Source organism: Trichosurus vulpecula, chromosome 7, assembly GCF_011100635.1.
Source record: "Trichosurus vulpecula isolate mTriVul1 chromosome 7, mTriVul1.pri, whole genome shotgun sequence".
Classification (NCBI taxonomy): Eukaryota; Metazoa; Chordata; class Mammalia; order Diprotodontia; family Phalangeridae; genus Trichosurus; species Trichosurus vulpecula.
The window spans coordinates 169,058,301-169,083,093 of record NC_050579.1 but is presented as its reverse complement, the minus strand read 5'-3'; the positions used below and the strand labels follow the sequence as shown (position 1 = coordinate 169,083,093).

The following is a 24,793-nucleotide window of genomic DNA, read 5'->3' as shown; positions in this document are numbered from 1 at the left end:
AATGCTTTCTCCATAAGTAACAGACCTGCTTTCATTCAAAATCTTTTCTTCACCCACTCTTTCCATCTGCTGGTTCTCACTGAGACTTGACTCTCCTGATAACACAGTCTCTCTGGCCACCCTTTCCAGCTGCACTTTCACTCATCCCCCAATTCCTGGTTTGAGGTGGTGTATTAGAATACTTCTTGCTCCCTAATGTCACTTTGATGCTCACCCTCTTCTCAGTAACCTCTCCTCATCTAAGGTTCACTCAATTCATATTTACCACCCAATGAAAATTCCAGCAGCTGTTGTTTACTGGCCTCAAGGCCATTCCTCTTCTTTTCTCAATGAGTTCAGGGCTAAGCTTAGTCTTTCTCTCTTCCCCAACTCCTGCCTTCATATTAGGGGGACTTTAACATACATAGTGATGCTCCTTCAAATACCCTAACCTCCCAGTTCTTCAAGTAACTCATTTCCAATGACCTACACCTCCATCCCATATCCGCTCAGCTACACAGAGATGGTGATATCCTTAATCGCGTCATCACCCACACATCTCCCACTTTCATTTTCATGAACTCTGAAAATCCACTATCTGAACACAATCTATTATTATTCTTTAAATTTTTATTTTTTTATTTTTAGTTTACAACACTCAGTTACACAGGTTTTTGAGTTCCAAATTTTCTTCCCCTCCCTTCCCTTCTCCCTCCCCCCAAGACGGCATGGAATCCGATATATGTTCTACATATACCTTTGCATTAAACATATTTACACAATAGTCAAGTCATAAAGAACCATGATCAATGGAGTGAATCATGAGAAAGAAGACACAAAACCAAAAAAAATATATAAAAAAAGAGCAGATAGTTTCCTTCAATCTGCATTCATACTCCATAGTTCTTTTCTTTCCATCATGAGACCTTTGGGACTGTCTTTGAACCTTGTATTGCTGAGAAGAGCTAAGTTATCACTCTTTGCAGATGATATGATGATTTACTTAGAGAATCCTAGAGAATCAAGTAAAAAACTACGTGAAATAATAAAAAAAACATTAGCAAAGTTGCAGGATATAAAATAAACCCACATAAATCCTTGGCATTCCTATATATTACTAACAAAGCCTAACAGCAAGAAATAGAAAGAGAAATTCCATTTAAAGTTACTGTACACACTATAAAATATTTGGGAGTCCACCTGCCAAGACAAACCCAGGGCCTATATGAACACAATTACGGAACACTTTTCACACAAATAAAGTCAAACCTAAACAAATGGAAAACATAAGTTGCTCATGGTTTGGCTGAGGTAATATAATAAAAATGACAATTTTACCTAAATTAATTTACTTATTCAGTGCCATACCAATGGAACTACCAAAAAATTATTTTACAGAGCTGAATAAAATAATAACAAAATTCATCTGGAAGAACAAGAGGTCCAGAATATCAAGGGAATTGATGACAAATGCTAGGGAAGGTGGCCTAGCCATACCAGATATTAAACTGTACTATAAAGCAGCAGTCCTCAAAACTACCTGGTACTGGCTAAGAAACAGAGTGCTGGATCAGTGGAATAGGTTAGGTACACAAGTTGCAGCAGTCAACGACTATAGCAATCTAATCTTTGATAAACCCCAAAAAATTCAGCTTCTGGGTTAAGAACTCACTATTTCACAAAAACTGCTGGGAAAATTGGAAAATGGTAGGGCAGAAACTGGGCATAGACCAATATCTTACACTGTATACCAAAATAAAGTCAAAATGGGTTCATGACTTAGGAATAAAGGCTGATACTATCAGCAATTTGGGAGAGCAAGGAATAGTTTACCTGTCAGATTTATGGGAAAGGGAAGAATTCATGACCCAACAAGGCATAGTGAGCATCACAAAATGCAAAATGGATAATTTTGATTATGTTAAATTGAAAAGTTTTTGTATAAACAAAGTCGATGCAACAAAGATTAGGTGGGAAGCAAAAATTGTGAGAAAATCTTTACAGCTAGTGTCTCTGATAAAGGCCTCATATCTAAAATATACAGGGACCTGAGCCAAATTTATAGGAATACAAGTCATTCCCCAATTGAGAAATGGTCAAAGGATATGTATGAACTGGCAGTTTTCAGAGGAAGAAATTAAAGATATCTATAAGGCATATGAAAAAAATGCTCTAAATCACTATCGACCAGAGAAATGCAGATCAAAACAACTCTTAGGTACCACATCTCTCCTGTCAGACTGGCTAACATGACAAAACAGGAAAATGAGAAATGCTGGAGAGGATGTGGGAACTTTGGAACACTGTTACATTGTTGGTGGAGTTGTGAACAGATCCAGCCATTCTGGAGAGTAATTTGGAACTATGCCCAAAGGGCTATAAAAATGTGCATATCCTTTGACCCAGCAATACCACTTCTAGGGCTGTATCCTAAAGAGATCACAGAAGGGAAAAGGGATCGATATGTACAAAAAACACTTATAGCAGCTCTTTTTGTGGTAACAAAGAATTAGAAATCAAGGGAATTCCCATTAATTGAGGAATGGCTAAACAAGTTGTGGTAATGTGAAAATAATGGAATACTACTGTGCTATAAGAAATGGGGAAGATACTGACTTCAAAACAACCTGGAAAGACCTACATGATATAAGGCTGAGTGAGGGGAGCAGAACCAGGAGAACACTGTATACAATCACATACATATTGATTCTGTGATGACTAACTTTGATAGACTTTGCTCTTCTCAGCAATCTATTATTACTCTACCTTGCAACCCAGAAATCATGCATTTTGTCTTCATCTTGACCTCCTCAGTTCTTTCCCAGACATCTTCTTGAACTGGTTATACTCTCCTCTTTTCCTCATCTTGATTCCTTGATAAATACTTCAAAATTCTACATTGTCCTCTTCTAATTTCTTGATCCTTAAACTATTCTGTCCTTCACTTTTTGAAGAAAACTAATGACTCATAGGGTGATGTCTTGACTCAGGTGTGAATTGGACTTGAGTGAGGAGGAGTTTCACAAAGTTATCAGCCTCACTCTCTCTTCCAGAGTCACTGAAGTCCAGTGGCAAAACAAAAGTCAGGATAACTGGTGATGGCCAGGGAGGCAGTGGGATTACCTTGGCCTTTCCAATGTCTGACCAAGCTTTAGAGCTCAACATCGCCTGCTCCAGCTGCATTCATGGTCTCGTGGCTCCCCTTCATCCCACCCTCTCATTTGAGAGTCTTGCTTTATATTTCGTTGAAAAAATTGAGACCATTTTTCAAGAGCTACCTCTTCTTCCATCATGGCATATCGCTAAGATGTTTTCTTCTACCATTTCTTCCTTCACACTTGTTTCATATGTAGAAGTGCTCTTTTTCTTTGCCAAAGCAAACTCCTCTAACAAGCACAGCTAATCACATGCACTGTTTTTGTTTTGTTTTGTTTTGTTTTTGCTAGGGGGAAGACAGGGCAATTGGGGTTAAGTGACTTGCCCAAGGTCACACAGCTAGTAAATGTGTCAAGTGTCTGAGGCCGCATTTGAACTCAGGTACTCCTAACTCCAGGGCCGGTGCTCCACTCAGTGCGCCATCTAGCTGCCCCAACTGAGTTTTTTTCCTAACATATTGCCCCCTCCACCATCCCTACTCTTAATCCTCAGTCTCTCCCTATCTACTGGCTACTTCCCTACTGCCTACAAATACACCCAAATCTCTCCTATCCTCAACAACCCACATCCATCCCTGCTTGGTATCCTCCAATCTCTCTCTCCCTTAGCGGCTAAACTCTTTGAGAAGGCTATTTACAATTGATGCCTCTACTATAGTAAAGCTTCTGACCTCATCATTCAACTGAAACTACTCTCTTCAAAGTTACCAATGACCTTTCATTGCCTGATTTAATAGTCTTTTCTCAATCCTCCATATTTCTTGACTTCTTTGCAGCTTCTTCAAACTCTGATATTCTCTTCTGTGTTTTCATGCTGCTGCTCTCCCCTGGTTCTCCTATCTAGCTGACTGCTCCTTCTCAATCTCCTTTGCTGGATTTTTATCCAAATCATACTTACTAACTGTGGGGGTCCCAGAGAGCACTGTAAACTTCTTCCTGATAATTGGGGTTTTCAGTAAATGAACATAAAAGACTTTTAAAGTATAACTATGGGCCCTTGCCATGTACCTTTTTAGTGATAAATAGAAGAAATGAGGGTGAGTGAGTCATAATTCATTAAGTACATTTCATGTGATTATGATTGTCAATTAGGATACACTTGAAAAAGTTTTTTTTTTTGGAACTAGTGCTAATATTAGCATTTCAGGTTGTTAATTTTATTCTTACAATAAAGATGGACTTTATATTTCTTGTTGAAACTTATCTTTTAAGTACAAAAGCACATTTTGTCTCCGATGAGAGAATGCTGCTTCAAATAATCCAAAGAAATGTCAAAACAAGTCTCAAAATCACCTAAAATTATTGGGAAAGATGATAACATAATTTTAAAAGAAGTGAGGGATTATTATACAAGATATTTTCTAGAAAGGAAAGAAACCAGAAGAAGGGAAATATCACACCAGATATTTTTAAGCAAAAAAGATGATTAAGAGAATATCAATAATTACTGACCCAGAGGTCTAATTTTTTTATTTTTATAAAATAATTATGAAATGATCTCTATATATGTATATACATGTATGTATACATACACACATGTGTATGTATACATACATATGTATATATACATATATATATGTATACATACATATATATAAAGTTACCTTTGATAAAAATGTGACGGAATAGCCAAATAGTTCTCAAAATATTTTCTATAGCTACATAATTAGCTGAAAGGTACAGCGAAAACAAAATCCCATTGTGTTTACTAACTACAAAAAGCATTTGAATCTATAGAACAAAACCCAGATCTCTCAGGTGCATGCTAAAATTGTACAAAAATCCTTGATAAGAGATGTTTGCCCCTGCCATTTAGGAAGCCCAGCACGAAATGGAATGGGGAGTACTGATATAGAATAAAGTTATGTTACTGTACTAACTTCATCAAGGCCCAAAATGAATTCCCATATTTACTTTAAAAAAAAAAAAAGGAAAACATTCAGGAAAAATAAATAGACGAAAAAAGTCTGCCAGACAGTCTATGATATTCAAAGTTGACTTTCAATCCTTTGAGTTGCAGATAAGCTGAATCTCAAATTGAAAATGAGTAGGTTCAGGGAAAAGATAATGAGTAATTTCACCAACATAGTGGCTGACTAGTAGATATCTGGGGCAGAATTTGAATGCAAGGCTTCCTGGCTCCAAGCTCAGCATTGCAATCACTAGTATACACTGACTCTTAATAATTATACTCTTATGGCATTTATATAGTGGTTTAAAGATTGCAAAGTGCTTTACACAAATAATCTCATTTGATTCTTACAATAACCCTCTGAGATGGAGTCAAATCATAGGTATCATGATACATATTTTACATATAAGGAAACTGATGTTGAGAGAAATTACGTGATTTGTCCATGGTCATACTGATAGTAAGTATAGGCATTAGTAAATGTATGGGTAGGACTTGATGACAAATCTCTTCTGACACATCATGCTGCTTGGATGAGAATGGCATGGCTATAAAGAAATTCATATGAAAAAGCTATAGGGATTTCAGAGAGCTGTAAGCCCAACAGAAAGTAGCAGTATAATTTTCAGGCTAAAAAAGCTGCATAAATAGATTATTCAAAAAAGGTAGCAACAATTCCAGTGAACTACTGGAATATTGTGTCCAGTTTTAGGTGTCACATTTCTGAAGGGACACTGCTGAACTTAAATTGTCTAGAGGGAGGATAGTGATGAAACAATACCATAGGCAGATTTTAAGTGAGGATATTTAGCCTGCAGAAGAGATGATTTAGGGGGATATGCTATCTTCAAATAAATTAAGGATCACTGCATAGAAGATATATAAGAATTATTTTGCATGGCCCTAGAAGGATATGTCATTGACAGTCTTAAAGTTGGGTAGATGATTATTTGTCAGGGATATTGTTAATAGGACTCTTACTGCAGTTAGGGGTTGGAATTAATCACTGAGGTTTTTTCCATCTAAAAATCTATGATTCTGTAACTTTAAAAAAAGAGCAAAAAATAGAAGCTAATTAACTCACAGTCTTTGTGTTTAATAATTATTAACTACTATAACTGTTCATGCAAAGTAATATTTTTGTCCTTCATGAAATAATGACCATTGCTGCTGTAGTTCTATATACAGGTCACATACTATGTCCACTTTAGGATTCCTAGGAGCAGAGGGGATTTGAGGCAAACAGGGCCCTGTCTGCAAAAGCAGATGGTGGGTTGAATCCAGGTCTTACTTTATAACAGGAATGGTGGTATCCTAGCTTCACTTTATGACAAACGCTATTGGGTTCCTAGACTGAACAGCCTGAAAACCATGGACATTTTAGGCTCCATGGGAGTACTAATGATGACAGTTTCATCCCTATCATACAAATGAACAGTATTAAAGTATTTTACAAAGTTAAAAGTGCTATAAGGTATGATAATTATGCCATCTAGAGAACACGCCTTCTCTTTAAAGACCATGGCAACAAATATAATTTCCTTAGGTCACTGAGCTTAAATAATAAACCACAAAGAGAAAATTTTGTGGCTTGCTGTGGTCCATGCTAAATTTTTTGGATCATACAGTATGTTGTAACAGCTGACAAACAAACACAAACCACAAAGTATATTTCCAGAAAACCATTTAGAAAACAACGCAAGACTGTTGGTCTACTGATAGTAGTCCAATTGCAAAGTTGCAGGACATAAACTAAACCTTCCTAAATCACTGGCATTTCTATATATTAGTACAAAATATTTGGGAATCTACCTGCCAAAACAAACCCAGGAACTATATGAACACAATTACAAAACATTTTTCACACAAATAAAGTCAGATCTAAATAACTAGAAAAATATCAGTTGGTCATGCCTAGCTAATATAATAAAAATGACAATTCTACCTAAATTAAATTACTTACTCAGTGCCATACCAATCGAACTACCAAAAAATTATTTTTATACAGTTAGAAAAAACAAATACAAAATTCATCTGGAAGAACAAAAGGTCCAGAATATCAAGGGAATTAATGAAAAGATGCTAGGGAAGGTGGCCTAGTGGTACCGGATCTTAAATTGTATTATGAAGCAGCATTCATCTTGGTACCGGCTAAGAAATGAGTGGTGGATCAGTGGAATAGATTAAGTACACAAGACACAGTAGTCAATGACTATAGTAATCTACTATTTGATAAATCCAAAGATTCCAGCTTCTGGGATAAGAACTCACTATTTAACAAAAACTGCTGGGAAAACTGGAAAATAGTATGGCAGAAACTAGGCAGAGATCAACATCTTACACCCTATACCAAGATAAAGTCAAAATGGGTACATGATTTAGATATGGAGACTGATATTATAAGCAAACTAGGAGAGCAAGGAATAGTTTACCTGTCAGATCTATGGAGAAGGGAAGAATTTATGCCCAAACAACATAGAACATTATGAAATGTAAAATGGATGATTCTGATTACATTAAATTGAAAAGTTTTTGCACAAAGCCAATGCAACCAAGATTAGAAGGCAAGCAGAAAGCTGAGAAACAATTTTTATAGCCAGTGTCTCTGATAAAGGCCTCATTTCTAAAATACATAGAGAACTGAATCAAATTTATAGGAATACAAGTCATCCCCCAAATGATCAATGGTCAAAGGATATGAACAGGCAGTTTTCAAAGGAAGAAATTAAAGCTATCTATAGTCATATGAAAAAATGATCTAAATCACTATTGATTAGAGAAACACAAATCAAAACAACTCTGAGGTACCACACCACACCTATCAGACTGGCTAACAGGAAAATGATAAATGTTGGAGAAGATGTGGGAAAACTGGAACACTAATGCATGTGGAGTTGTGAACTGATTCAACAATTCTGGAGAGCAATTGGGAACTATGCCCAAAGGGCTATAAAACTGTGCATACCCTTTGACCCACCACTTCTAGGCCTGTATCCCAAAGAGGAAAAGGACCCACATGTACAAAAAATATTTATAGCAGCTCTTTTTATGGTGGCCAAGAACTGGAAATTGAGGGGATATCCATTAATTGGGGAATGGGTGAACAAGTTGTGATATATGAATGTAATGGAATACTATTGTGCTATAAGAAACGAAGAGCAGGCCGACTTCAGAAAAACCTGGAAAGACTTGTATGATCTGATGCTGAGTGAGGGGAGCAGAACCAGGAGAACATTGTACACAGTAACAGCCACATTGTGTGATGACTGACTTTGGTAGACTTAGCTCTTCTCAGCAATGCAAGTACCTAAGACAATTCCAAAAGACTCATGATGGAAAATGCTATCCACATCCAGAGAAAGAATTTTGGAGTTTGAATAAAGATGGAAGCATACTATTTGCTCTCCTTTTCTTGTTTTGTTTTGTTTCTTCTTGGTTCCTCCCTATAGTTCTAATTCCTCTTTACATCATTACTAATGTGAAAATATGTTTAATATGAATGTCTAAGTAGAGCCTATATCAGATTGCACACTATCCTGGGAAGGGGGGAAGACAGGAAAGGGGAGAAAATTTAAAACTCAAAATCTTATGGAAGTGAATGCTGAAAACTAAAAATAAATTAATTAATTATCAAAAAATAGATTAAAAATGTTTATGTGTTTGAGCAATACCAAGACAGGATGACATTGATCTAGAAAGGAAAGCCTTTTGGAAAAATCTTAGGGGAGTCAAAGATAATACATAATAGTACTTCTAAATATTATTTATGACTTCCCTAAGATTCTCTGGCTAAATTTCTTTAAGAGAAGTTCTTCAAGAAGAAGCACAAGTCCAACTACTCCATGAAATCTTTCCTGTCTATTCCAGTCCATTATGACCTATTCAATTTCCAAAGACTAGTAGTTTTCTGTAAGCACCTTGAGGGCAGGAACCACGTATTTGTGCTTCTATGTCCTCCAACTATTGACTGATATAACATATGACAATTAAAGCAAATTAAATAATGAAAGAACAAATAACAGTATTTGGACCCAGTCAGATTTTAAATTTATTGATGTCATATTTTAGAAATATATTAACACTAGTGGGCCAAATTTACATTTTATATTACTCTATGGCAGAATTCAAACAACTACAATTTTCAGAGCTATATAGAACACTTTATTCTGACATTTCTTCAATTTTTTAAAAATTGAAAATGCAACTGTTATTTTTTAAATGTTACCTTCTTGAATGTGGAGGAGAAACAGATAAGTTAACTTTTATAAACTGTGGTCACTTTACTTACCTGGGGTTCATGATAAGCCGACGGAAAAAATAGGTCCAGGTAATGTAATCCATTGCATCCTGCTTAGATGTTATTGTACCAGCAGCAATCTCAGCATTCAAATGATCAGAAAGTACGTCTAGTAAGCTAAATGTGAATGAAAAACAGGAAACAAATATAAATATAAAACAAACACTAAACCAGATTTAACACCACTTTGTATACAACAGTTTGTTTTCTGAGATACTACTCGCCTTCACACACACTACATCTAGTCAGTCTGGCCTTATTGTCTTTACATAAGGCTACCTTCCTTGTTTCTGCCCATTAAAATTCTAATAAACTGTGCTCTAAAGATTGGTTTAAGCGCCTTCAATATGAGGCATTTCCGGATCTCATTAACTACCAGTATCCCTCCCCACCAAATTATCTTGTGTTTATTTTGCACATTTTATGGATACTTATATGGGGCATGTTGTTTCCTATGATAAAATATAGATTCGTTGAAGGCATGACTGCTTCATTTCTTTCTGAATTCTTATTTCCTAGCCTAGTGCCAGTCATATAGTTACAAAGAAGCATTAATAAATGATTATTGATTGATTGAAGAAACAAAATAAATGTGCATTTTTATTAAAATTTTTTTCAAAGAAACTTAAGTTGTCTTCAATTTCTTTAGGATTGTGCTTTCAATTAAATAAACAAATATATAAATGAGTGACCATATATATTTGATTTAAGTTCCATTTGACACTAAGTTATGTCACTTACATAAAACTCAATAACTATTCTGTCAACTATTGTTCTTTTTAACAGAAATATATACCATAATTTTTCATGTGGATGTGAGCAAAAAGTAATCTAGTATTTCCAAATCCAAACTATGTTATAAACTAATAAAATATCTGTATTCTTAGTTATATATCTTCCCTAGATCTGTACTACATGTTGTACTCGATAAGTAGAATAAAAATTCTAATTAACTTTAATCACTAAAGAAGTAAATGTCTATCATACCATTTTACATTAAAGTATATAATATAAAAATTAAAGAAATTAAGATAATCAGTGTTAATTTTTTTCTTTTTCCTTATTAATTTTTTATATTTGGGGTTATATATAATTCTAGGTCATGATGAAGTGCCTAATTTTTTTGTTTGGCTTTACTCTTGTCAAAAGGGTTCTTGATAGTAATTTTAAAAGGTAATTGAAGAAACAGTTAACTAGGGAAAAATAAAAACTGATTAAAATTTATGAGAATAAGAGGAATTTACCAATTATTAAATGTCTAAAGGATAGGAACTGGCTGTTCTCAAGGAAAGAAGTCCAAGCCATCAAAGCCACGTGAAAAAAAAAATTGCTTCAAATCATTATTAGATTGATGCAAATTAAAGCAACTCTGAAATTCTACCTCATACCCATCAGATTAGCAAAGTTGACATAGGTGACAAATGCTGGGGGATGGAGAGAAGACTGGTAGGAAGTGGAATGCAAGTAAAAAGGTATATTAATGCACTGATAGTGGAACTATGAATTAACTGGTCCAAGTATTCTAGAAAGCAATTTTGAAGTACATCCCAAAAGTTACTAAATTGTGTATATAACATTTGATCCAGTGGTGTCACTCTAATGCCATGCCCCAAAAGGATCAAAGAAAGTATAAAAAATCCTATAGTTACCAAAATGTTCCTAGCAAGTTTTTGAGGTGGCAAAGAACTAAAAAAGAAAGGGAGTGCCAATAAATTCGGTAACAGGAAACAAATTATGGTACCTGAACGTAATGGAATATTATCTTGCTATAAGAAATGAAGAGACAATTTCAGAGAAACCTAGGAAGGCTTGTATAAAGTAATGTAAAATGATAGGAACTATGAGAACAATTTAAAAGGTAACAACATTGTAAACACAAACAATTCAAAACATTGTAAACATGAACAACTCAAAAGAATTAAGAATTAGCTAATCAACTCCATGAGCAACCACAATTTCACATGACAGATGATGACGAATTCTACCCAGCTTTTTGATCATGGCCAATGGAGTAAATTGTTTTTTTGCTTGACCATGAATATTTGTTACAAAGATTTTGCCCCCTGCCTCCCTCAGTTTGGGGGAAGAAAGAAAGGTGGGAGAGGAAAAAAAAATGCTTGTTAATTTAAAAAAAATTAATTTAGGGGGGTGGAGCCAAGATGGCGGCTGGTAAGCAGGGACTAGAGTGAGCTCCGTACGGAGCCCCTCCAAAAACCTATAAAAAATGTCTCTGAACCAATTCTAGAACGGCAGAACCCACAGAACAGCAGAGGGAAGCAGGGCTCCAGTCCAGGACAGCCTGGATGGTCTCTGGGTGAGGTCTATCCCACACGGAGCTGGGAGCTGGGAACAGAGAGGAGCAGAGCCCAGCCTGAGCGGCGTAGAACATCCAGACCAGAAGCCAGGCGGAGGGGGCCCTAGCGCCCTGGATCAGTGAGCTGCGGCAGTTACCAGACTCCTAGACCCACAAACACCAAAGACTGCGGAGAAGGTTAGTGGGAAAAGCTGCGGGAGTAGAAGGAGTTCACGGTTCCACTTTCAGCCCCGGGGGCAGCGGAGGTGGGGCAGCTACAGCAGTTGTTACTTCAGGCTCCAGGCCCACCTGGTGGGAGGAATTAAGTGGCGGATCAGAGCAGGGGTGCACAGCCTGCCGAAGATCTAAGCCCAGTTCGGGTTGGGGGTTGGGGAAGGAGCAGTGCTGGTGTGGCAGAGCTGGCACCTCCCCCCCAAACGTGGAACATAGAACTCTGTAGCCTACAAGCAGGCATACCCCACTGAAAAACTCAAAGGTCAAGTTAGTTGGCTGGGAATATGGCCAGGCAGTGAAAACGCACCGAGATTCAGTCTCAGACTTTGCATTCTTTCTTTGCTGACAAAGAAGACCAAAACATACAGCCTAAAGAAGTCAATAAAGTGCAAGAGCCTACACCAAAAGCCTCCAAGAAAAACATGAACTGGTCCCAGGCCATGGAAGAGCTCAAAAAAGATTTGGAAAAGCAAGTTAGAGAAGTAGAGGAAAAATTGGGAAGAGAAATGAGAAGGATGTGAGAAAACCATGAAAAACAAGTCAATGACTTGCTAAAGGAGACCCAAAAAAATACTGAAAAATACACTGAAGAAAACAACACCTTAAAAAACAGACTAACTCAAATGGCTAAAGAGCTCCAAAAAGCCAATGAGGAGAAGAATGCCTCGAAAGGCAGAATTAGCCAAATGGAAAAGGAGGTCCAAAAGACCACTGAAGAAAATGCCACCTTAAAAATTAGATTGGAGCAAGTGGAAGCTAGTGACTTTATGAGAAATCAGGATATTATAAAACAGAACCAAAGGAATGAAAAAATGGAAGACAATGTGAAATATCTCCTTGGAAAAACCACTGACCTGGAAAATAGATCCAGGAGAGATAATTTAAAAATTATTGGACTACCTGAAAGCCATGATCAAGAAAAGAGCCTAGATACCATCTTTCAAGAAATTATCAAGGAGAACTGCCCTGATATTCTAGAGCCACAGGGCAAAATAGAAATTGAAAGAATCCATTGATCGCCTCCTCAAATAGATCCCAAAAAGAAATCTCCTAGGAATATTGTTGCCAAATTCCAGAGCTCCCAGATCAAGGAGAAAATACTGCAAGCAGGCAGAAAGAAACAATTTGAGTACTGTGGAAACCCAATCAGAATAACCCAAGATCTGGCAGCTTCTACATTAAGAGATCAAAAGGCTTGGAATGCGATATTCCGGAGGTCAATGGAGCTTAGAATCACCTAGAATCACCTACCCAGCAAAACTGAGTATCATGTTCCAAGGCAAAATATGGACTTTCAATAAAACAGAGGACTTTCAAGCTTTCTCAGTGAAAAGACCAGAACTGAATAGAAAATTTGACTTTCAAACACAAGAATCAAGAGAAGCATGAAAAGGTAATCAAGAAACGGAAATTGCAAAGGGACTTACTAAAGTTGAAAGATGATGTGTATGATTCAGGAGACCTCAGTAGTTGAAGGTAGTTGAAGGGAATATGCATATATATGTATATATATGTTTATGTATATATATAAGTGAATGTGTATGTATGTATAAATCTATGTGTATATGTATGTATGTGTATGTATGTGTATATATATATATGTGTGTGTATATATATATATGTAAAAGAGAGAGTAGACACAGGGTGAGTTGAAGATGAAGGGAAGATATCTAAAAGGAATAAAATGAAATTAAGGGATGAGAGAGCAACATACTGAGAGAGGGAGATAGGGAAAGATAGAATGGGTTGGATTATCTCGCATAAAGGTGGCAAGAGGAAGCAGCTCTGTGGGAGGAGGGGAGAGGGCAGGTGAGGGGGGAATGAGTGAACCTTGCTCTCATCAGATTTGGCCTGAAGAGGGAATACCATACATACTCAGTTGGGTATCTTACCCCACAGGAAAGAAGAGGGAGGAAGATAAAAAAAAAATAAAAGGGGGGGGGATGAAGGAGGGGAGGGCAGGTGGGGGTGGAGGTAATCAAAACAAACACTTTGGAAAGGGGACAGGGTCAAGGGAGAAAATTCAATAAAGCGGGATGGGTTGGGAAGGAACAAAATGTAGTTAGCCTTTCACAACATGAGTATTGTGGAAGGGTTATACATAATGATACACGTGTGGCCTAGGTTGAATGGCTCGACTTCTTAAGGAGGGTGGGTGGGAAGGGAAGAGGGGAGATAATTTGGAACTCAAAGTTTTAAAAACAGATGTTCAAAAACAAAAAAAAAAGTTTTTGCATGCAACTAAAAAATAAGATACACAGGCAATGGGGCGTAGAAATTTATCTTGCCCTACAAGAAAGGAAGGGAAAAGGGGATGAGAGTGGAGAGGGGATGAGAGGGGAGGGGGGTGATAGAGGGGAGGGCTGACTGGGGAACAGGGCAACCAGAATATATGCCATCTTGGAGTGGGGTGGAGGGTAGAAATGGGGAGAAAATTTGTAATCCAAACTGTTGTGAAAATCAATGTTGAAAACCAAATATGTTAAATAAATAAATTTAAATTAAAAAAATTAATTTTAAAATCTCACTTGAATGGAGCCTTCAGAATTGATTTTTTTTAAAAACTAAGAGCTATTAAAAATTCCTTTAGCATTTCATTTTAAGAGATTTTCATCAGAAAAATGATAGGTTTGTTCCTTTAAATGCAGAGATCTTGGCTGGTTTCAGGTCTTTCTCACAAATAAGCTGTAGCTGTAATGAATTCTCCTTTGAATCAGGTCAAAGAAAACATCCATTTAAAAAATGATCAATGTTATACTTCTCCGAATGAAACAATCTTTTTTTTTTTTAACTTTTGGGTGATCAAGATAGGCTTAATTTTTATTATTACATATCAGTAAAAGTGAAGCATCTAAATTAACTTATTTTTGTAATCAAAATGAAACAATGTTTTATGTATTTTTCTGCTCATGAAAAAACACTTCTTGCATATCATTGGTATTAACACTGATCAAAAGAATATATGGAATAAAGCTTCAAATATAAGATGTCAGAAGAAAGCAAAGAGCTGTTGGGTGGATTCCCTTGTAGCTAATTTGTAGAAGGACATGTACAACAGTCACATAGGATGGGCAGGCACAGACAGGTTGAGATCTGAATCATTTGAAGGTACAACCAATTCGATGCAATCACAGATCCATGTAACAATAATAAAAGAAATACCTATATTACTAAAATAATCTCCCACCACTTGTTGATTGATTACTGATTGTAAACAGATGTGAGGACTGCATGTGTATACACAAGAACTGAGAATTAGGCATCTTCACGTTGGCCACCTGGAATTAAGCTGAAACTCACCTAACCGATGAAAGTCAGCCCTTTACATTTATGGCTTTTAAGAAGAGAGGATTTTGGTAGTAAAAGTTTTGTTGACTGGTAAAAATTTGCCAGTATCAGTCTAGAGAAATGTTTAGGAAGAATAGGTACAGTCAGAGACAAGACAATTAATTCAAAGGTATAGCAAATACAGTTTTCTAATTTGAATTTAGATCAAGATCATGAAAAAAATTATCTGAGGGACAAAAACATGAGAGTAAAGGTGTTGGAAACTTGTGGGAAAAAAATGCTGGATATCAGCGAAGCCGAGTATAACAGATCAGACAGATCAGGAAGTGAAAGTGTGAAATGATATAGAATTGGCTATCAGTGAAGTGACAATAAGGTGGTCCAATCAAGGGGGCTAATTAAGTGTGGGGTGAAAACAGAATGGCAAGTATAAAGGTACAACTGGCTTTAAATACTGGCTCCAATAAGAACTCCTGCCATATTTTAGGTAGGTTAATTTTGAAACAAAATACTGATAACAAAACTTGAATTTTTATTGCCAGTCTGTTTCATTTTATTTCTGTTAGACTAGTATTTCAGAAATATGGGATTTTGCTTATTAAATTCCATTTCAAATCTTCTAATTATGTTGAACTAAAAACTTATACTCTATTTGCAAATGTAAGAAAATATAAATATGCCACAAAATCGTAACTCATTTAAACTTTTTTTTCTTTCTAGTAAAATTCACCTTGATTCTACTGGGAATGGTTCATAAAGAAATTTTTTGTAGAAATCTTTCTTTATGTCATGAACCAAGATTACAGCTTTGCCTTGGTCGTCAAATTGAGGTCTACCAGCACGTCCCATCATTTGAAGTACATCTATAATAGAGAAAACAGAAGTCTCACATGACAAAGGGTATGAGGTATATTTATTGATTCTGCTACACTTAAAAAAGGCAGTCTTACTTTACATAGTTAATACTAAAAGTGTAGTTATGTTATTCCTGCTACTTTACTATTGTGTTTCCTAAGTTAGCATGCATTCAGAACTCATATTTATGTCAATAAGCCACCACAATGAAAAATTAGGCTCTAACAAAATCTTAAGATTGCATATAAAAATATGATTCAATATTTCCTTAATAAAATGCCAGAAATGGCTATTTATGTGATGCTATAATTTTAATAGAATAAGTTATTTGTTCATCAAATATTAATTCCTTTGTCTGCCTCTTTGCAGGCTGTACTCCATACCAGGAATGTTCTCCTTTCTCTTGGAATCTCATATTCCTTTAAAGTCTCTGTTCGTGTTCCCCTTCTTACATTTGGCCTTTCATGATTCTCCTCAATTACAGTGTACATACTTGTACAGATTGTTGTTTTCTGCCCCCTAGTAAAGCATAAATTCTTTGAAGTCAAGGGCTGTTTTGTTTTTGTCTTTATATACCCAGTGATCAGCACAATGTCTGGCACAATACGGAAAATTTAGTAAATGTCTGTTGGATCTAACTGAATTACACAAGATGTATGTACTATGTGTCTAATATAATAAAGCAATGATATATAGTATAAAGTAAATTTAGGTAATAAAATCTGAAGCTTTTTGACAAAAATCTATTAGATAATTTCCATCCCATCCTCCCCACAAAAATTATCCTACACATATTAATAGGCTGTTCACCCCCCACCCACCCAAAAACCCCCACAAAAAAACAACAAAAAAAATCTTTTTACTATTTGTTATGAAAAAAAAAATTATGGCATGAATAGTTCAGCAAACCAAGAATTTACTGATTATTTAACTGGTACACATATTTTACAACTGGCTATTAAGAATATTTCACTAGAGAATGTATGTAGCCACTGGAAATTATCGAAGAACTATTAAAGCACCACTTTCATATATTTTAAGAGTTTATTCTTGTCCAAACTATTAAAGCAATTTTATCCATGTATACAACAATATTGTGGTTAAGTATGGGATATAAGCAATCTACCCAAATAATCAATATGAATCACACTGTGAAAGTATAGTAGAACAAATATAAAGTACCATGATAATTCAGAGAAAGAGTTCATTATATCTAAGGGGAACAGAAGACTTTATAAAGATGATACCTGAAATGAAGGGTTTATAGGAATTGGACTGAGAGGGGTAAAAGCATTTTAGGGAGAAAGAACAGCTTAAGCAAAGGCTCAGAAGAAACAAAGCACAGAATATGTTTTAAGTGTAGTAAGAGCTATGGAACATGCAATGTATAAAGGGAAGTCATAGGACATAATCCTGGAAAGGAGAGTAAAAAGTAGAGTGTCATTTTGGTACTTCAAGTCAGGCGTAAGTATTATTTTCTATTAAATCAATTTAAAAAACACACATTGGTGGTTCTTGCTACCTGCTATTATTTTCATATTTGCTAAGACAAAAAATAATATTTTAAAACATCAATAATGAATGAGCAGCACACTGTACTTTGTGATCAACATGGCACGATAAGAAATCTTTTCAAGCTAATAAACTGGATGAACAAGTAACAAATACATCTTAATTTTTCTTTCAGCAAACAAAATTTGCTTACCACAAGTTAACATAAATGATTCCCTAAGACAGTGGTGCTAAACTCAGATTTAGAAAGGGATCCCTGACCTGTCATACTGACTGAGAAAGTCACAAAATAACATTATATATGTTGTATTATATTTTTTATTTTGTTAAATATTTCCCAATTACATTTTAATTTGGTCCTCAATGCACCAGAGAGCTTTGTCCGTATGTATGAGTTTGATACCTCTGCCTTAAAATATGATGTATGCTAACATAGTTCTTAGTGATTAAAATCTTCATTAAATCTTTTCCAATTTTTGCAATATTACCTGTAATGGGAAAATCCACATAGCGTCTTGTTTTTCCATCATAATATTCTGTTCCCTTAACAATTACTAAATGAGCTGGAAAGTTTACACCCCATGCTAAGGTGCTTGTAGCAATAAGGACCTAAAAGAGAAAAGATAATTAATATAATCTTACTAACCAATTCTAAAAAGTCTATTTAAATATTAATAGGTAGTAAATAAGATACCTGGATTTTACAATTTACAAATAATTCTTCCACTGTTTTTCTATCTCTTTCATGCAGTCCAGCATGATGCATTCCTATTCCAAAGGCAAGAGTCAGTTTTAGATTAGAATCTCTCATTGTTCCAATGATGTCATTCATCTACAAAGAGATAATTGTATAATTTCAATACACAGCTTTAAAAGTTTCACATTACTACTGATATTTATTTGACAAATATGTTCTCTTATGCTATGTTATTTACTGAAGACTACTAGGCCATTCTGTCTGCTTTTGGGTTTTGCCTACTAAATTCATTCTAATGATCAATTTTTCTGTTTTTTTTAAAACTAGTACCAAGTAGTTTACATGGTTGTCCACTTATAATATGAGATCTTTAATGTCCTGTTATTTTTTGTTGTTATTGCTCTTTGAATTCTTGATCTTGTCTAGTTCTGTAAGGGGCAGCTGGGTGGCATAGTGGATAGTGTGCCAGATCTGGAGTCAGGAACACTCATCTTCTTGGATTCAAATCTGGTCTCAGACACTTCCTAGCTGTGTGACTCTGGACACTTAATTTGGTTTGCCTCAGTTTCCTCTTCTGTAAAAATGTGCTGGAGAAGGAAATGACAAACTACTCTAGTATTCTTACCAAGAAAACCCCAAATGAGATTATGAAGAGTCTCCCATTACTGAAATAACTAAAAAGCAGCAACAACAACAACAACAACCTATTCCTGCTCCCTGCACAAGGTCAAGCTTCTCTGTGTCAAATCTAGAACCTCTTTTTTGGAGCAATGAGGTGGCACAGTGGATAGAGTGCTGGGCCTAAAGTCAGGAAGACTCATCTTTCTAAGCTCAAATCTGCCTCAGACAATTACTAGCTGTGTGACTGTGGGCAAGTCACTTAACCCTGTTGGCATCAGTTCCACATCTGGAGAAGGACATGGCAAACCACTGAAGTATCTTTGCCAAGAAAACCCCAAATGGGGTCACAAAGAGTCAGACATGACTGAACAACAACTAGTTCTAGTAAGTGACTCTTTTGGTAGTGTGACTGGTATGAAATCAAAACTCTAAATTGATTTAGGGACTATCATCATGTTTATTATGAATGAAAGGTAGTAGGATAGTATTTAAGGTTTGAGTTTTTATTAAAATATTTAATATGCTATTTGCAAGTTAAGAATTATTAATAAAGCTAAACTTTAATAGTGAAGTATGATCATGATTTATAACATGCTAACATTTTTTATTGTTTTATTTGGTAGTCATTCAAATTAGAGAGATAAAAACCAAGATAAACTTCTAAGTCAAAGGTAGTATATTGGGTACAAGTTTAATTCCTATGCTGTATGAAAATCTAAATGAACAACTGAAGTTTACTACCTTTCATTCATGTAAGGGTGATAGAATTAAAGAGTTCATTTTATTTCTCAGGATATGATTACCTCATATAATCATGTACTCTGACAATTTTCTGTCTGTGACAACATTTCCTAAGTAGATTCATAGACCCTAAGAATATATTATCATATATTCATTTTCCTCTTTTAATATTAACAGGGATTAGAATGCTTGTACATGTATACCATAAGAAGGGCCTTTTAGTAATTATAATAATGTTAACCATTCTCAAGTGACAGCCTATGTTATTCATGTTATTCATATTATTTCTAGCATACAATATCTCTAATTCACACTGCAGAGAACTTATTCAGAGATGTCTTACTTTGACAATCAATGTCAGAGACTTTTTTCTTTTTGCGTCTGGTATTACAGTGGTGCTTCATGCTAGTGTTAGTCATACTTAGAAAGCAGTTAATTTACCACAGGAAAACTAGGGACACTTAGCGGGAGAGCTACACTCTACTCTTCCGTCATTCTAGCAGCTGGGAAGGACAGTCATTTCTCAGTCACCCCTCATTTTCACATAAATCAATGAAATAAAGAGAACATTTGTCTATTTGAATTGCTCAAACCCTAAAATCTCCATGACAGCTTTCTTCCCCTCTCCCACAACTATTCTACCTTCCTTTATTATGGTATATCTCTAAAGGAATTCTGACTTATTTTAAAATCATAAAAAATTCTAAAGTATTGTTAATGTTAAATCATTAAGTAAAGACATTTCTGAGACAACCTATTAACATTTGAGCATACCTATATGAATTGTAAATAAAAAAGTGAAACTATTATTAACAAACTTAAAATTGATCTAACTTCTTCATTAAAACATAGGCAAGTTCCTAAAGAGGCCACCGGATAACAAAACTAACATATTTAGAATATACTTTCCTCATAGACATTGGAGCAAGTATTTTTTTAATTAACATACTCAGTAACCTGACCAAATAACTATAACTTTTTAAAAGAATAAACCCAATATTCAAAACACTCTTCTAGAAAAAAGAAGACTTTTATAGGAATCCATTTAGTAAACAACCTTTGAAACTATGCCTGGGATCTCTTAATTTAAAAAAAAAAATTCTTATAAAGGTAAATATATTATAAATGAAAGAAATAAACTGTTCTCAGAACAAGCTCTATGGTTCTCCCAAGTAGCAGTCATTTTTTTTAAGCTGCACATATGTAAACTGTTGAACCATTTACTTTAAGTTAATAGAACTGTTTTTTATATTTTAAATTTATTATACTTAAAAAGCTTTTGTAGAAATATAGGATTCCATTTAAGTAGATACATTACCCTGTGCCTGAAATACATTCCAGTCAGAATATAATTCAGTGAGTTGATGACAATGCTGGCTCCAAAAGAAAGGAGGAGACCAGATTGGACAAGAATGAGCTAACAGATTGTGCAGCCCAATTCTGTCCCTTTGAGTGTGATATATTGTTTCAAGATGCTAAAAACCCATAGTTTCTCAAAGCATATCTGTTGTGCTGGTTTTCCCATTTTCACAGAATCCTCATTATTAGTACTCTGTACCCTTTTCAAAGCACGTCAGACTCAGACCATATGCCACTGAATAATGCTTATCAATTGTCTAAAATGCCCAATAAAAGAAAGATGTGCCGCACAAAAGAATCATGAAAGTTATGAAGTTTTTTTGCAAAAATAATTACATCTATCACATCTGGTACAGATGTTAAATGAAGCTAAAACATCTCCTAGTTACTACTGAGTGTTAATTTTTTAAGATACACTTTTGTGTAATAAAATTGACATCTTGTAGGAAGAAGAAAAGGCTTAACGACAAAAAAAAAAAAAAAGAAAAACCTTTTAGAACATTCTTTTGGTACCTGAATAATTATGAGAAACATCAAGACACAAAGCCCTATTACCTAAACAGATATAATTAGAAATAAGGTAGATTCCAAATTTAATTCAATGAATATTTATTAGGCACTTGCTATATGTGGGTGGCTAGGTGTGGGAGATAAAAACAGAAAATGAAAATTTCCTGCCTTCAAGGAGTTTATATTTTATTTCCCATTCTATTTGACTCTTCAAAACAAACTTCCCATCCCATTCCCCTAAGTCACCTAATTCTAAACTCAAAATCCCGTATCAAACTTTATTACACTGTAGAATCATTTTTGCTCTATAATATCCTTTAGGTCTGGGATAATGTCATGGTTAATTTTGTAGCTGCCATAGTGAACAGCTGAATGTTTTACATAGTGGACACTTAATAAGTGTCTGTGATATTTGCTGTTCTAAATTATGAGTAACTGTGTATGTAAGTATGTACGTACTACAATAGACACACTATGAATAAAACCCAGAGAATGATGGAAACCTTTAACAAAATAGTTGTCATGTTTTCCAGGTAATCAGGGCAATGTATTCTATGTTTTTCTCCCCATCATGGCTTGAAATTTTTATAACAGTGTATTTCAAAGTATGATCTAGGGACACGACCCCTTCAGGGTGCTATGAGCAAAATCTATTTTAATAATAATAAGATATTTTAATTTCTTTTTTTATGCCTCTAAATTTTTCTTTTGGAGGGGAGAAGGCAATTGGGTTTAAGCAACTTGCCCGAGATCACACAGCTAGTAAGTGTCAATTGTCTGAGGCTGGATTTGAACTCAGGTCTTCCTGACTCCAGGGCTGGTGCTCTATTCACTGCACCACCTAGCTGCCCCATTTTAATTCCTAATACTGATAAATGCAACCTATATAATCAAAAACTCTTTCGGGGTGGTCCTCAATAATTTTAAAGGATACGAAGAGATACTTAACACAAAAAAATTGAGAACTGCTGCTTTAGAATAAGAATTCAAATTCAAATTCATTCAAGAAGCATTCATTAAGAAACTATTATGTGCAGACCCAGAAGAAGCAATGCAAGGACACTCTCAAGGTCTCTCTCAAGAACTTTGGAACTGATTGTGTGACATGGGAGATACTGGCACAGGACCACTCAGCATGGCATGCCCACATCAGAGAAGGTGCTATGCTCTATGAACAAAGCAGAATTGAAACAGCTCAAAGGAAATGTAGGATGTGCAAATTTTTTGGGGTATTCACCCCAAATGTTCACATGGACTATTTGTGCTCGACCTGTGGTAGAGCATTCCAAGTTTGTAGTGGTCTGATCAGCCACAGTTGGACACACTGAAACTTGACTCTAGCACAGTGAGGCCACTTTCCACCTCTTTTGAGAACAAAGGACAACCACCACCACCACCAAGACCAGTACCGCCACCATTAGATACTTAGATGAGACATGGCTGCTATTTTTGTGAAGCTTATAATCCAACTTAAATTGCATATCTAATTGAATTTAAGAGGGAGAAGTTGTCTTTTTTTACATACATTTCTAGCTTTATTCCACTATACAATAGCCAAGCTATTTGACACTCCTATTCCAATGGAAAAGGTTGGAGAAGATGCTGCAGAAATGGCTCTCCAATTAAAAATGCAGATAAAGGAAAGCAAATTATGTAATACAAATATGAAAGTGGCATGGTTTCGATGAATACATGAAGATGATTCCTAAATTACATCTACAATTCTGAAATATAATTTCTTTAATTTCCATCTGCATAACAATTTCCACTGAATTTCCTGATTGTATAAAAAAGTATGCTTCTTACTTTATTCCCGACCACTCGTGGCTTCCACCAAATTCCTTATCATTGATAAAGACAAACTCTTCAAGTAATTCTTGGAGACAGATTATAAATAGGTAGACAGACTGACAGAGCGTTTTTTTAGCATTTACTATATGCCAGGTACAATGCTAAATACTGGGTATACGAATAAATATGACAGTTCTCTATATTCTAATAGGGAAAGATAATACATATAAGAAAGAACTAGAATGTAGGGAGGGGTTTGGAAAGAGTACTAGCATTGGGGACAGGTAACAGGTGAGGAGGAGTCCAGAGAGAGTCTATGACTAAGGCAAAGTATAGTTTCTCTTTGTCTTCCAAGGAGGGAATCATCAATTAAGAAAGTATGATCTTAGAGAAGAGGCTTTTTGGGGAGGCAAGGCCGCAAATGAGGCCAGATAGAGCTCGGAAATGAGTTGTGCCTTGAAGGGAGTCAGGGAAACTGAGAGGAGATGAGAGGGTACAGCATTCCAGGCATGGCTGGCAGTCAGGCAGTCACCCTCAGAGAAAGGGAATGGAGTGCTGTGTCTGAGGAACTATCATAAGGCCAGCACTGTTAGAATGTAACATGCAGAGGAAAGAAAATGTAAGAAGACCAGAAATATAGGAAGGGGCAAAGTTATAATAAAGAGCTTTAAATGATAAACAAAGGAGTATACCTTTCAGCCTGGGAGAAATAGAGACCTTGTGGAGTTTACTGACCTGCTCAGACATATACTTTGGAAAAATCATCTTACTAAACCTAAAGGTTATTTTAAGAAATATGAAAAGAATTACATAGCTTCTAAATAAACAAAAGTTAAATGAGTTAAAGGGAGAAAGATAATAAAACTATGACAGGGAGAAATGTGCCCCCTTTTAGACCTAGATAATGTACCCCTTTTAGATCTGATAAATCTGACCAAAATATAAACAAGAAGTTAAAGACCTGAATAGAATTTTAGAAAAGTTAGACATGAAAGACGTCTGGGGATTACTCAATAGGAATAGAAAGGAATGTACATATTTTTCAGTGACGAACAAAAGCTTTGCAAAAATTGACCATGTATTAGGATGCATACAACCTATGAACAAATACAGAAAAATAGAAATATTAAACACATCTTAGAGATGATACTAAGTATCATCTTAGAGATGATACTTAGAGATGATATTTATGTTAAATAAAAAAGCCAGAAAGGAAGTGATTAAAAATTAAATGGATCTTATTCTAAACAACTAAAAATCCATAAAATATCTAGAGTCACTATCGCAGCACAGAATAACACCTGTATAGTTCCAAACCCAAAGTATTCCTTAAAAAAAAAAACTTACATGGCTAGAAGAATATTTAGTAATTATGGCTAGGCTGAGCCAATATAACAAAAATAACAACACTGCCAAAGTTAATTTACAATTTTATTATTATACTAATGAAATTACCAAAGTGATACTTTATAGAACCCAATAAAATAATATCAGTTCATTTGGGAAAATGTAAGATCTAGAATACCAAAGGAAATAATGAAAAGAGGTA

General features: G+C 35.3%; 1 protein-coding gene across 1 annotated transcript in view; it reads right to left on the bottom strand.

Annotated features, from left to right (window-relative positions):
* Positions 1–24,793, bottom strand: part of ASCC3 (activating signal cointegrator 1 complex subunit 3) — a 399,622-nt gene that overhangs the window by 101,842 nt on the left and 272,987 nt on the right. The window contains exons 31-34 of the mRNA XM_036767945.1: positions 18,220–18,357; positions 18,014–18,134; positions 15,889–16,021; positions 9,335–9,460 (exon numbers count right to left, since the gene is read on the bottom strand). Of these exons, the coding sequence (XP_036623840.1) occupies positions 9,335–9,460; positions 15,889–16,021; positions 18,014–18,134; positions 18,220–18,357 (518 nt within the window). The remainder of the gene's footprint in view (positions 1–9,334; positions 9,461–15,888; positions 16,022–18,013; positions 18,135–18,219; positions 18,358–24,793) is intronic.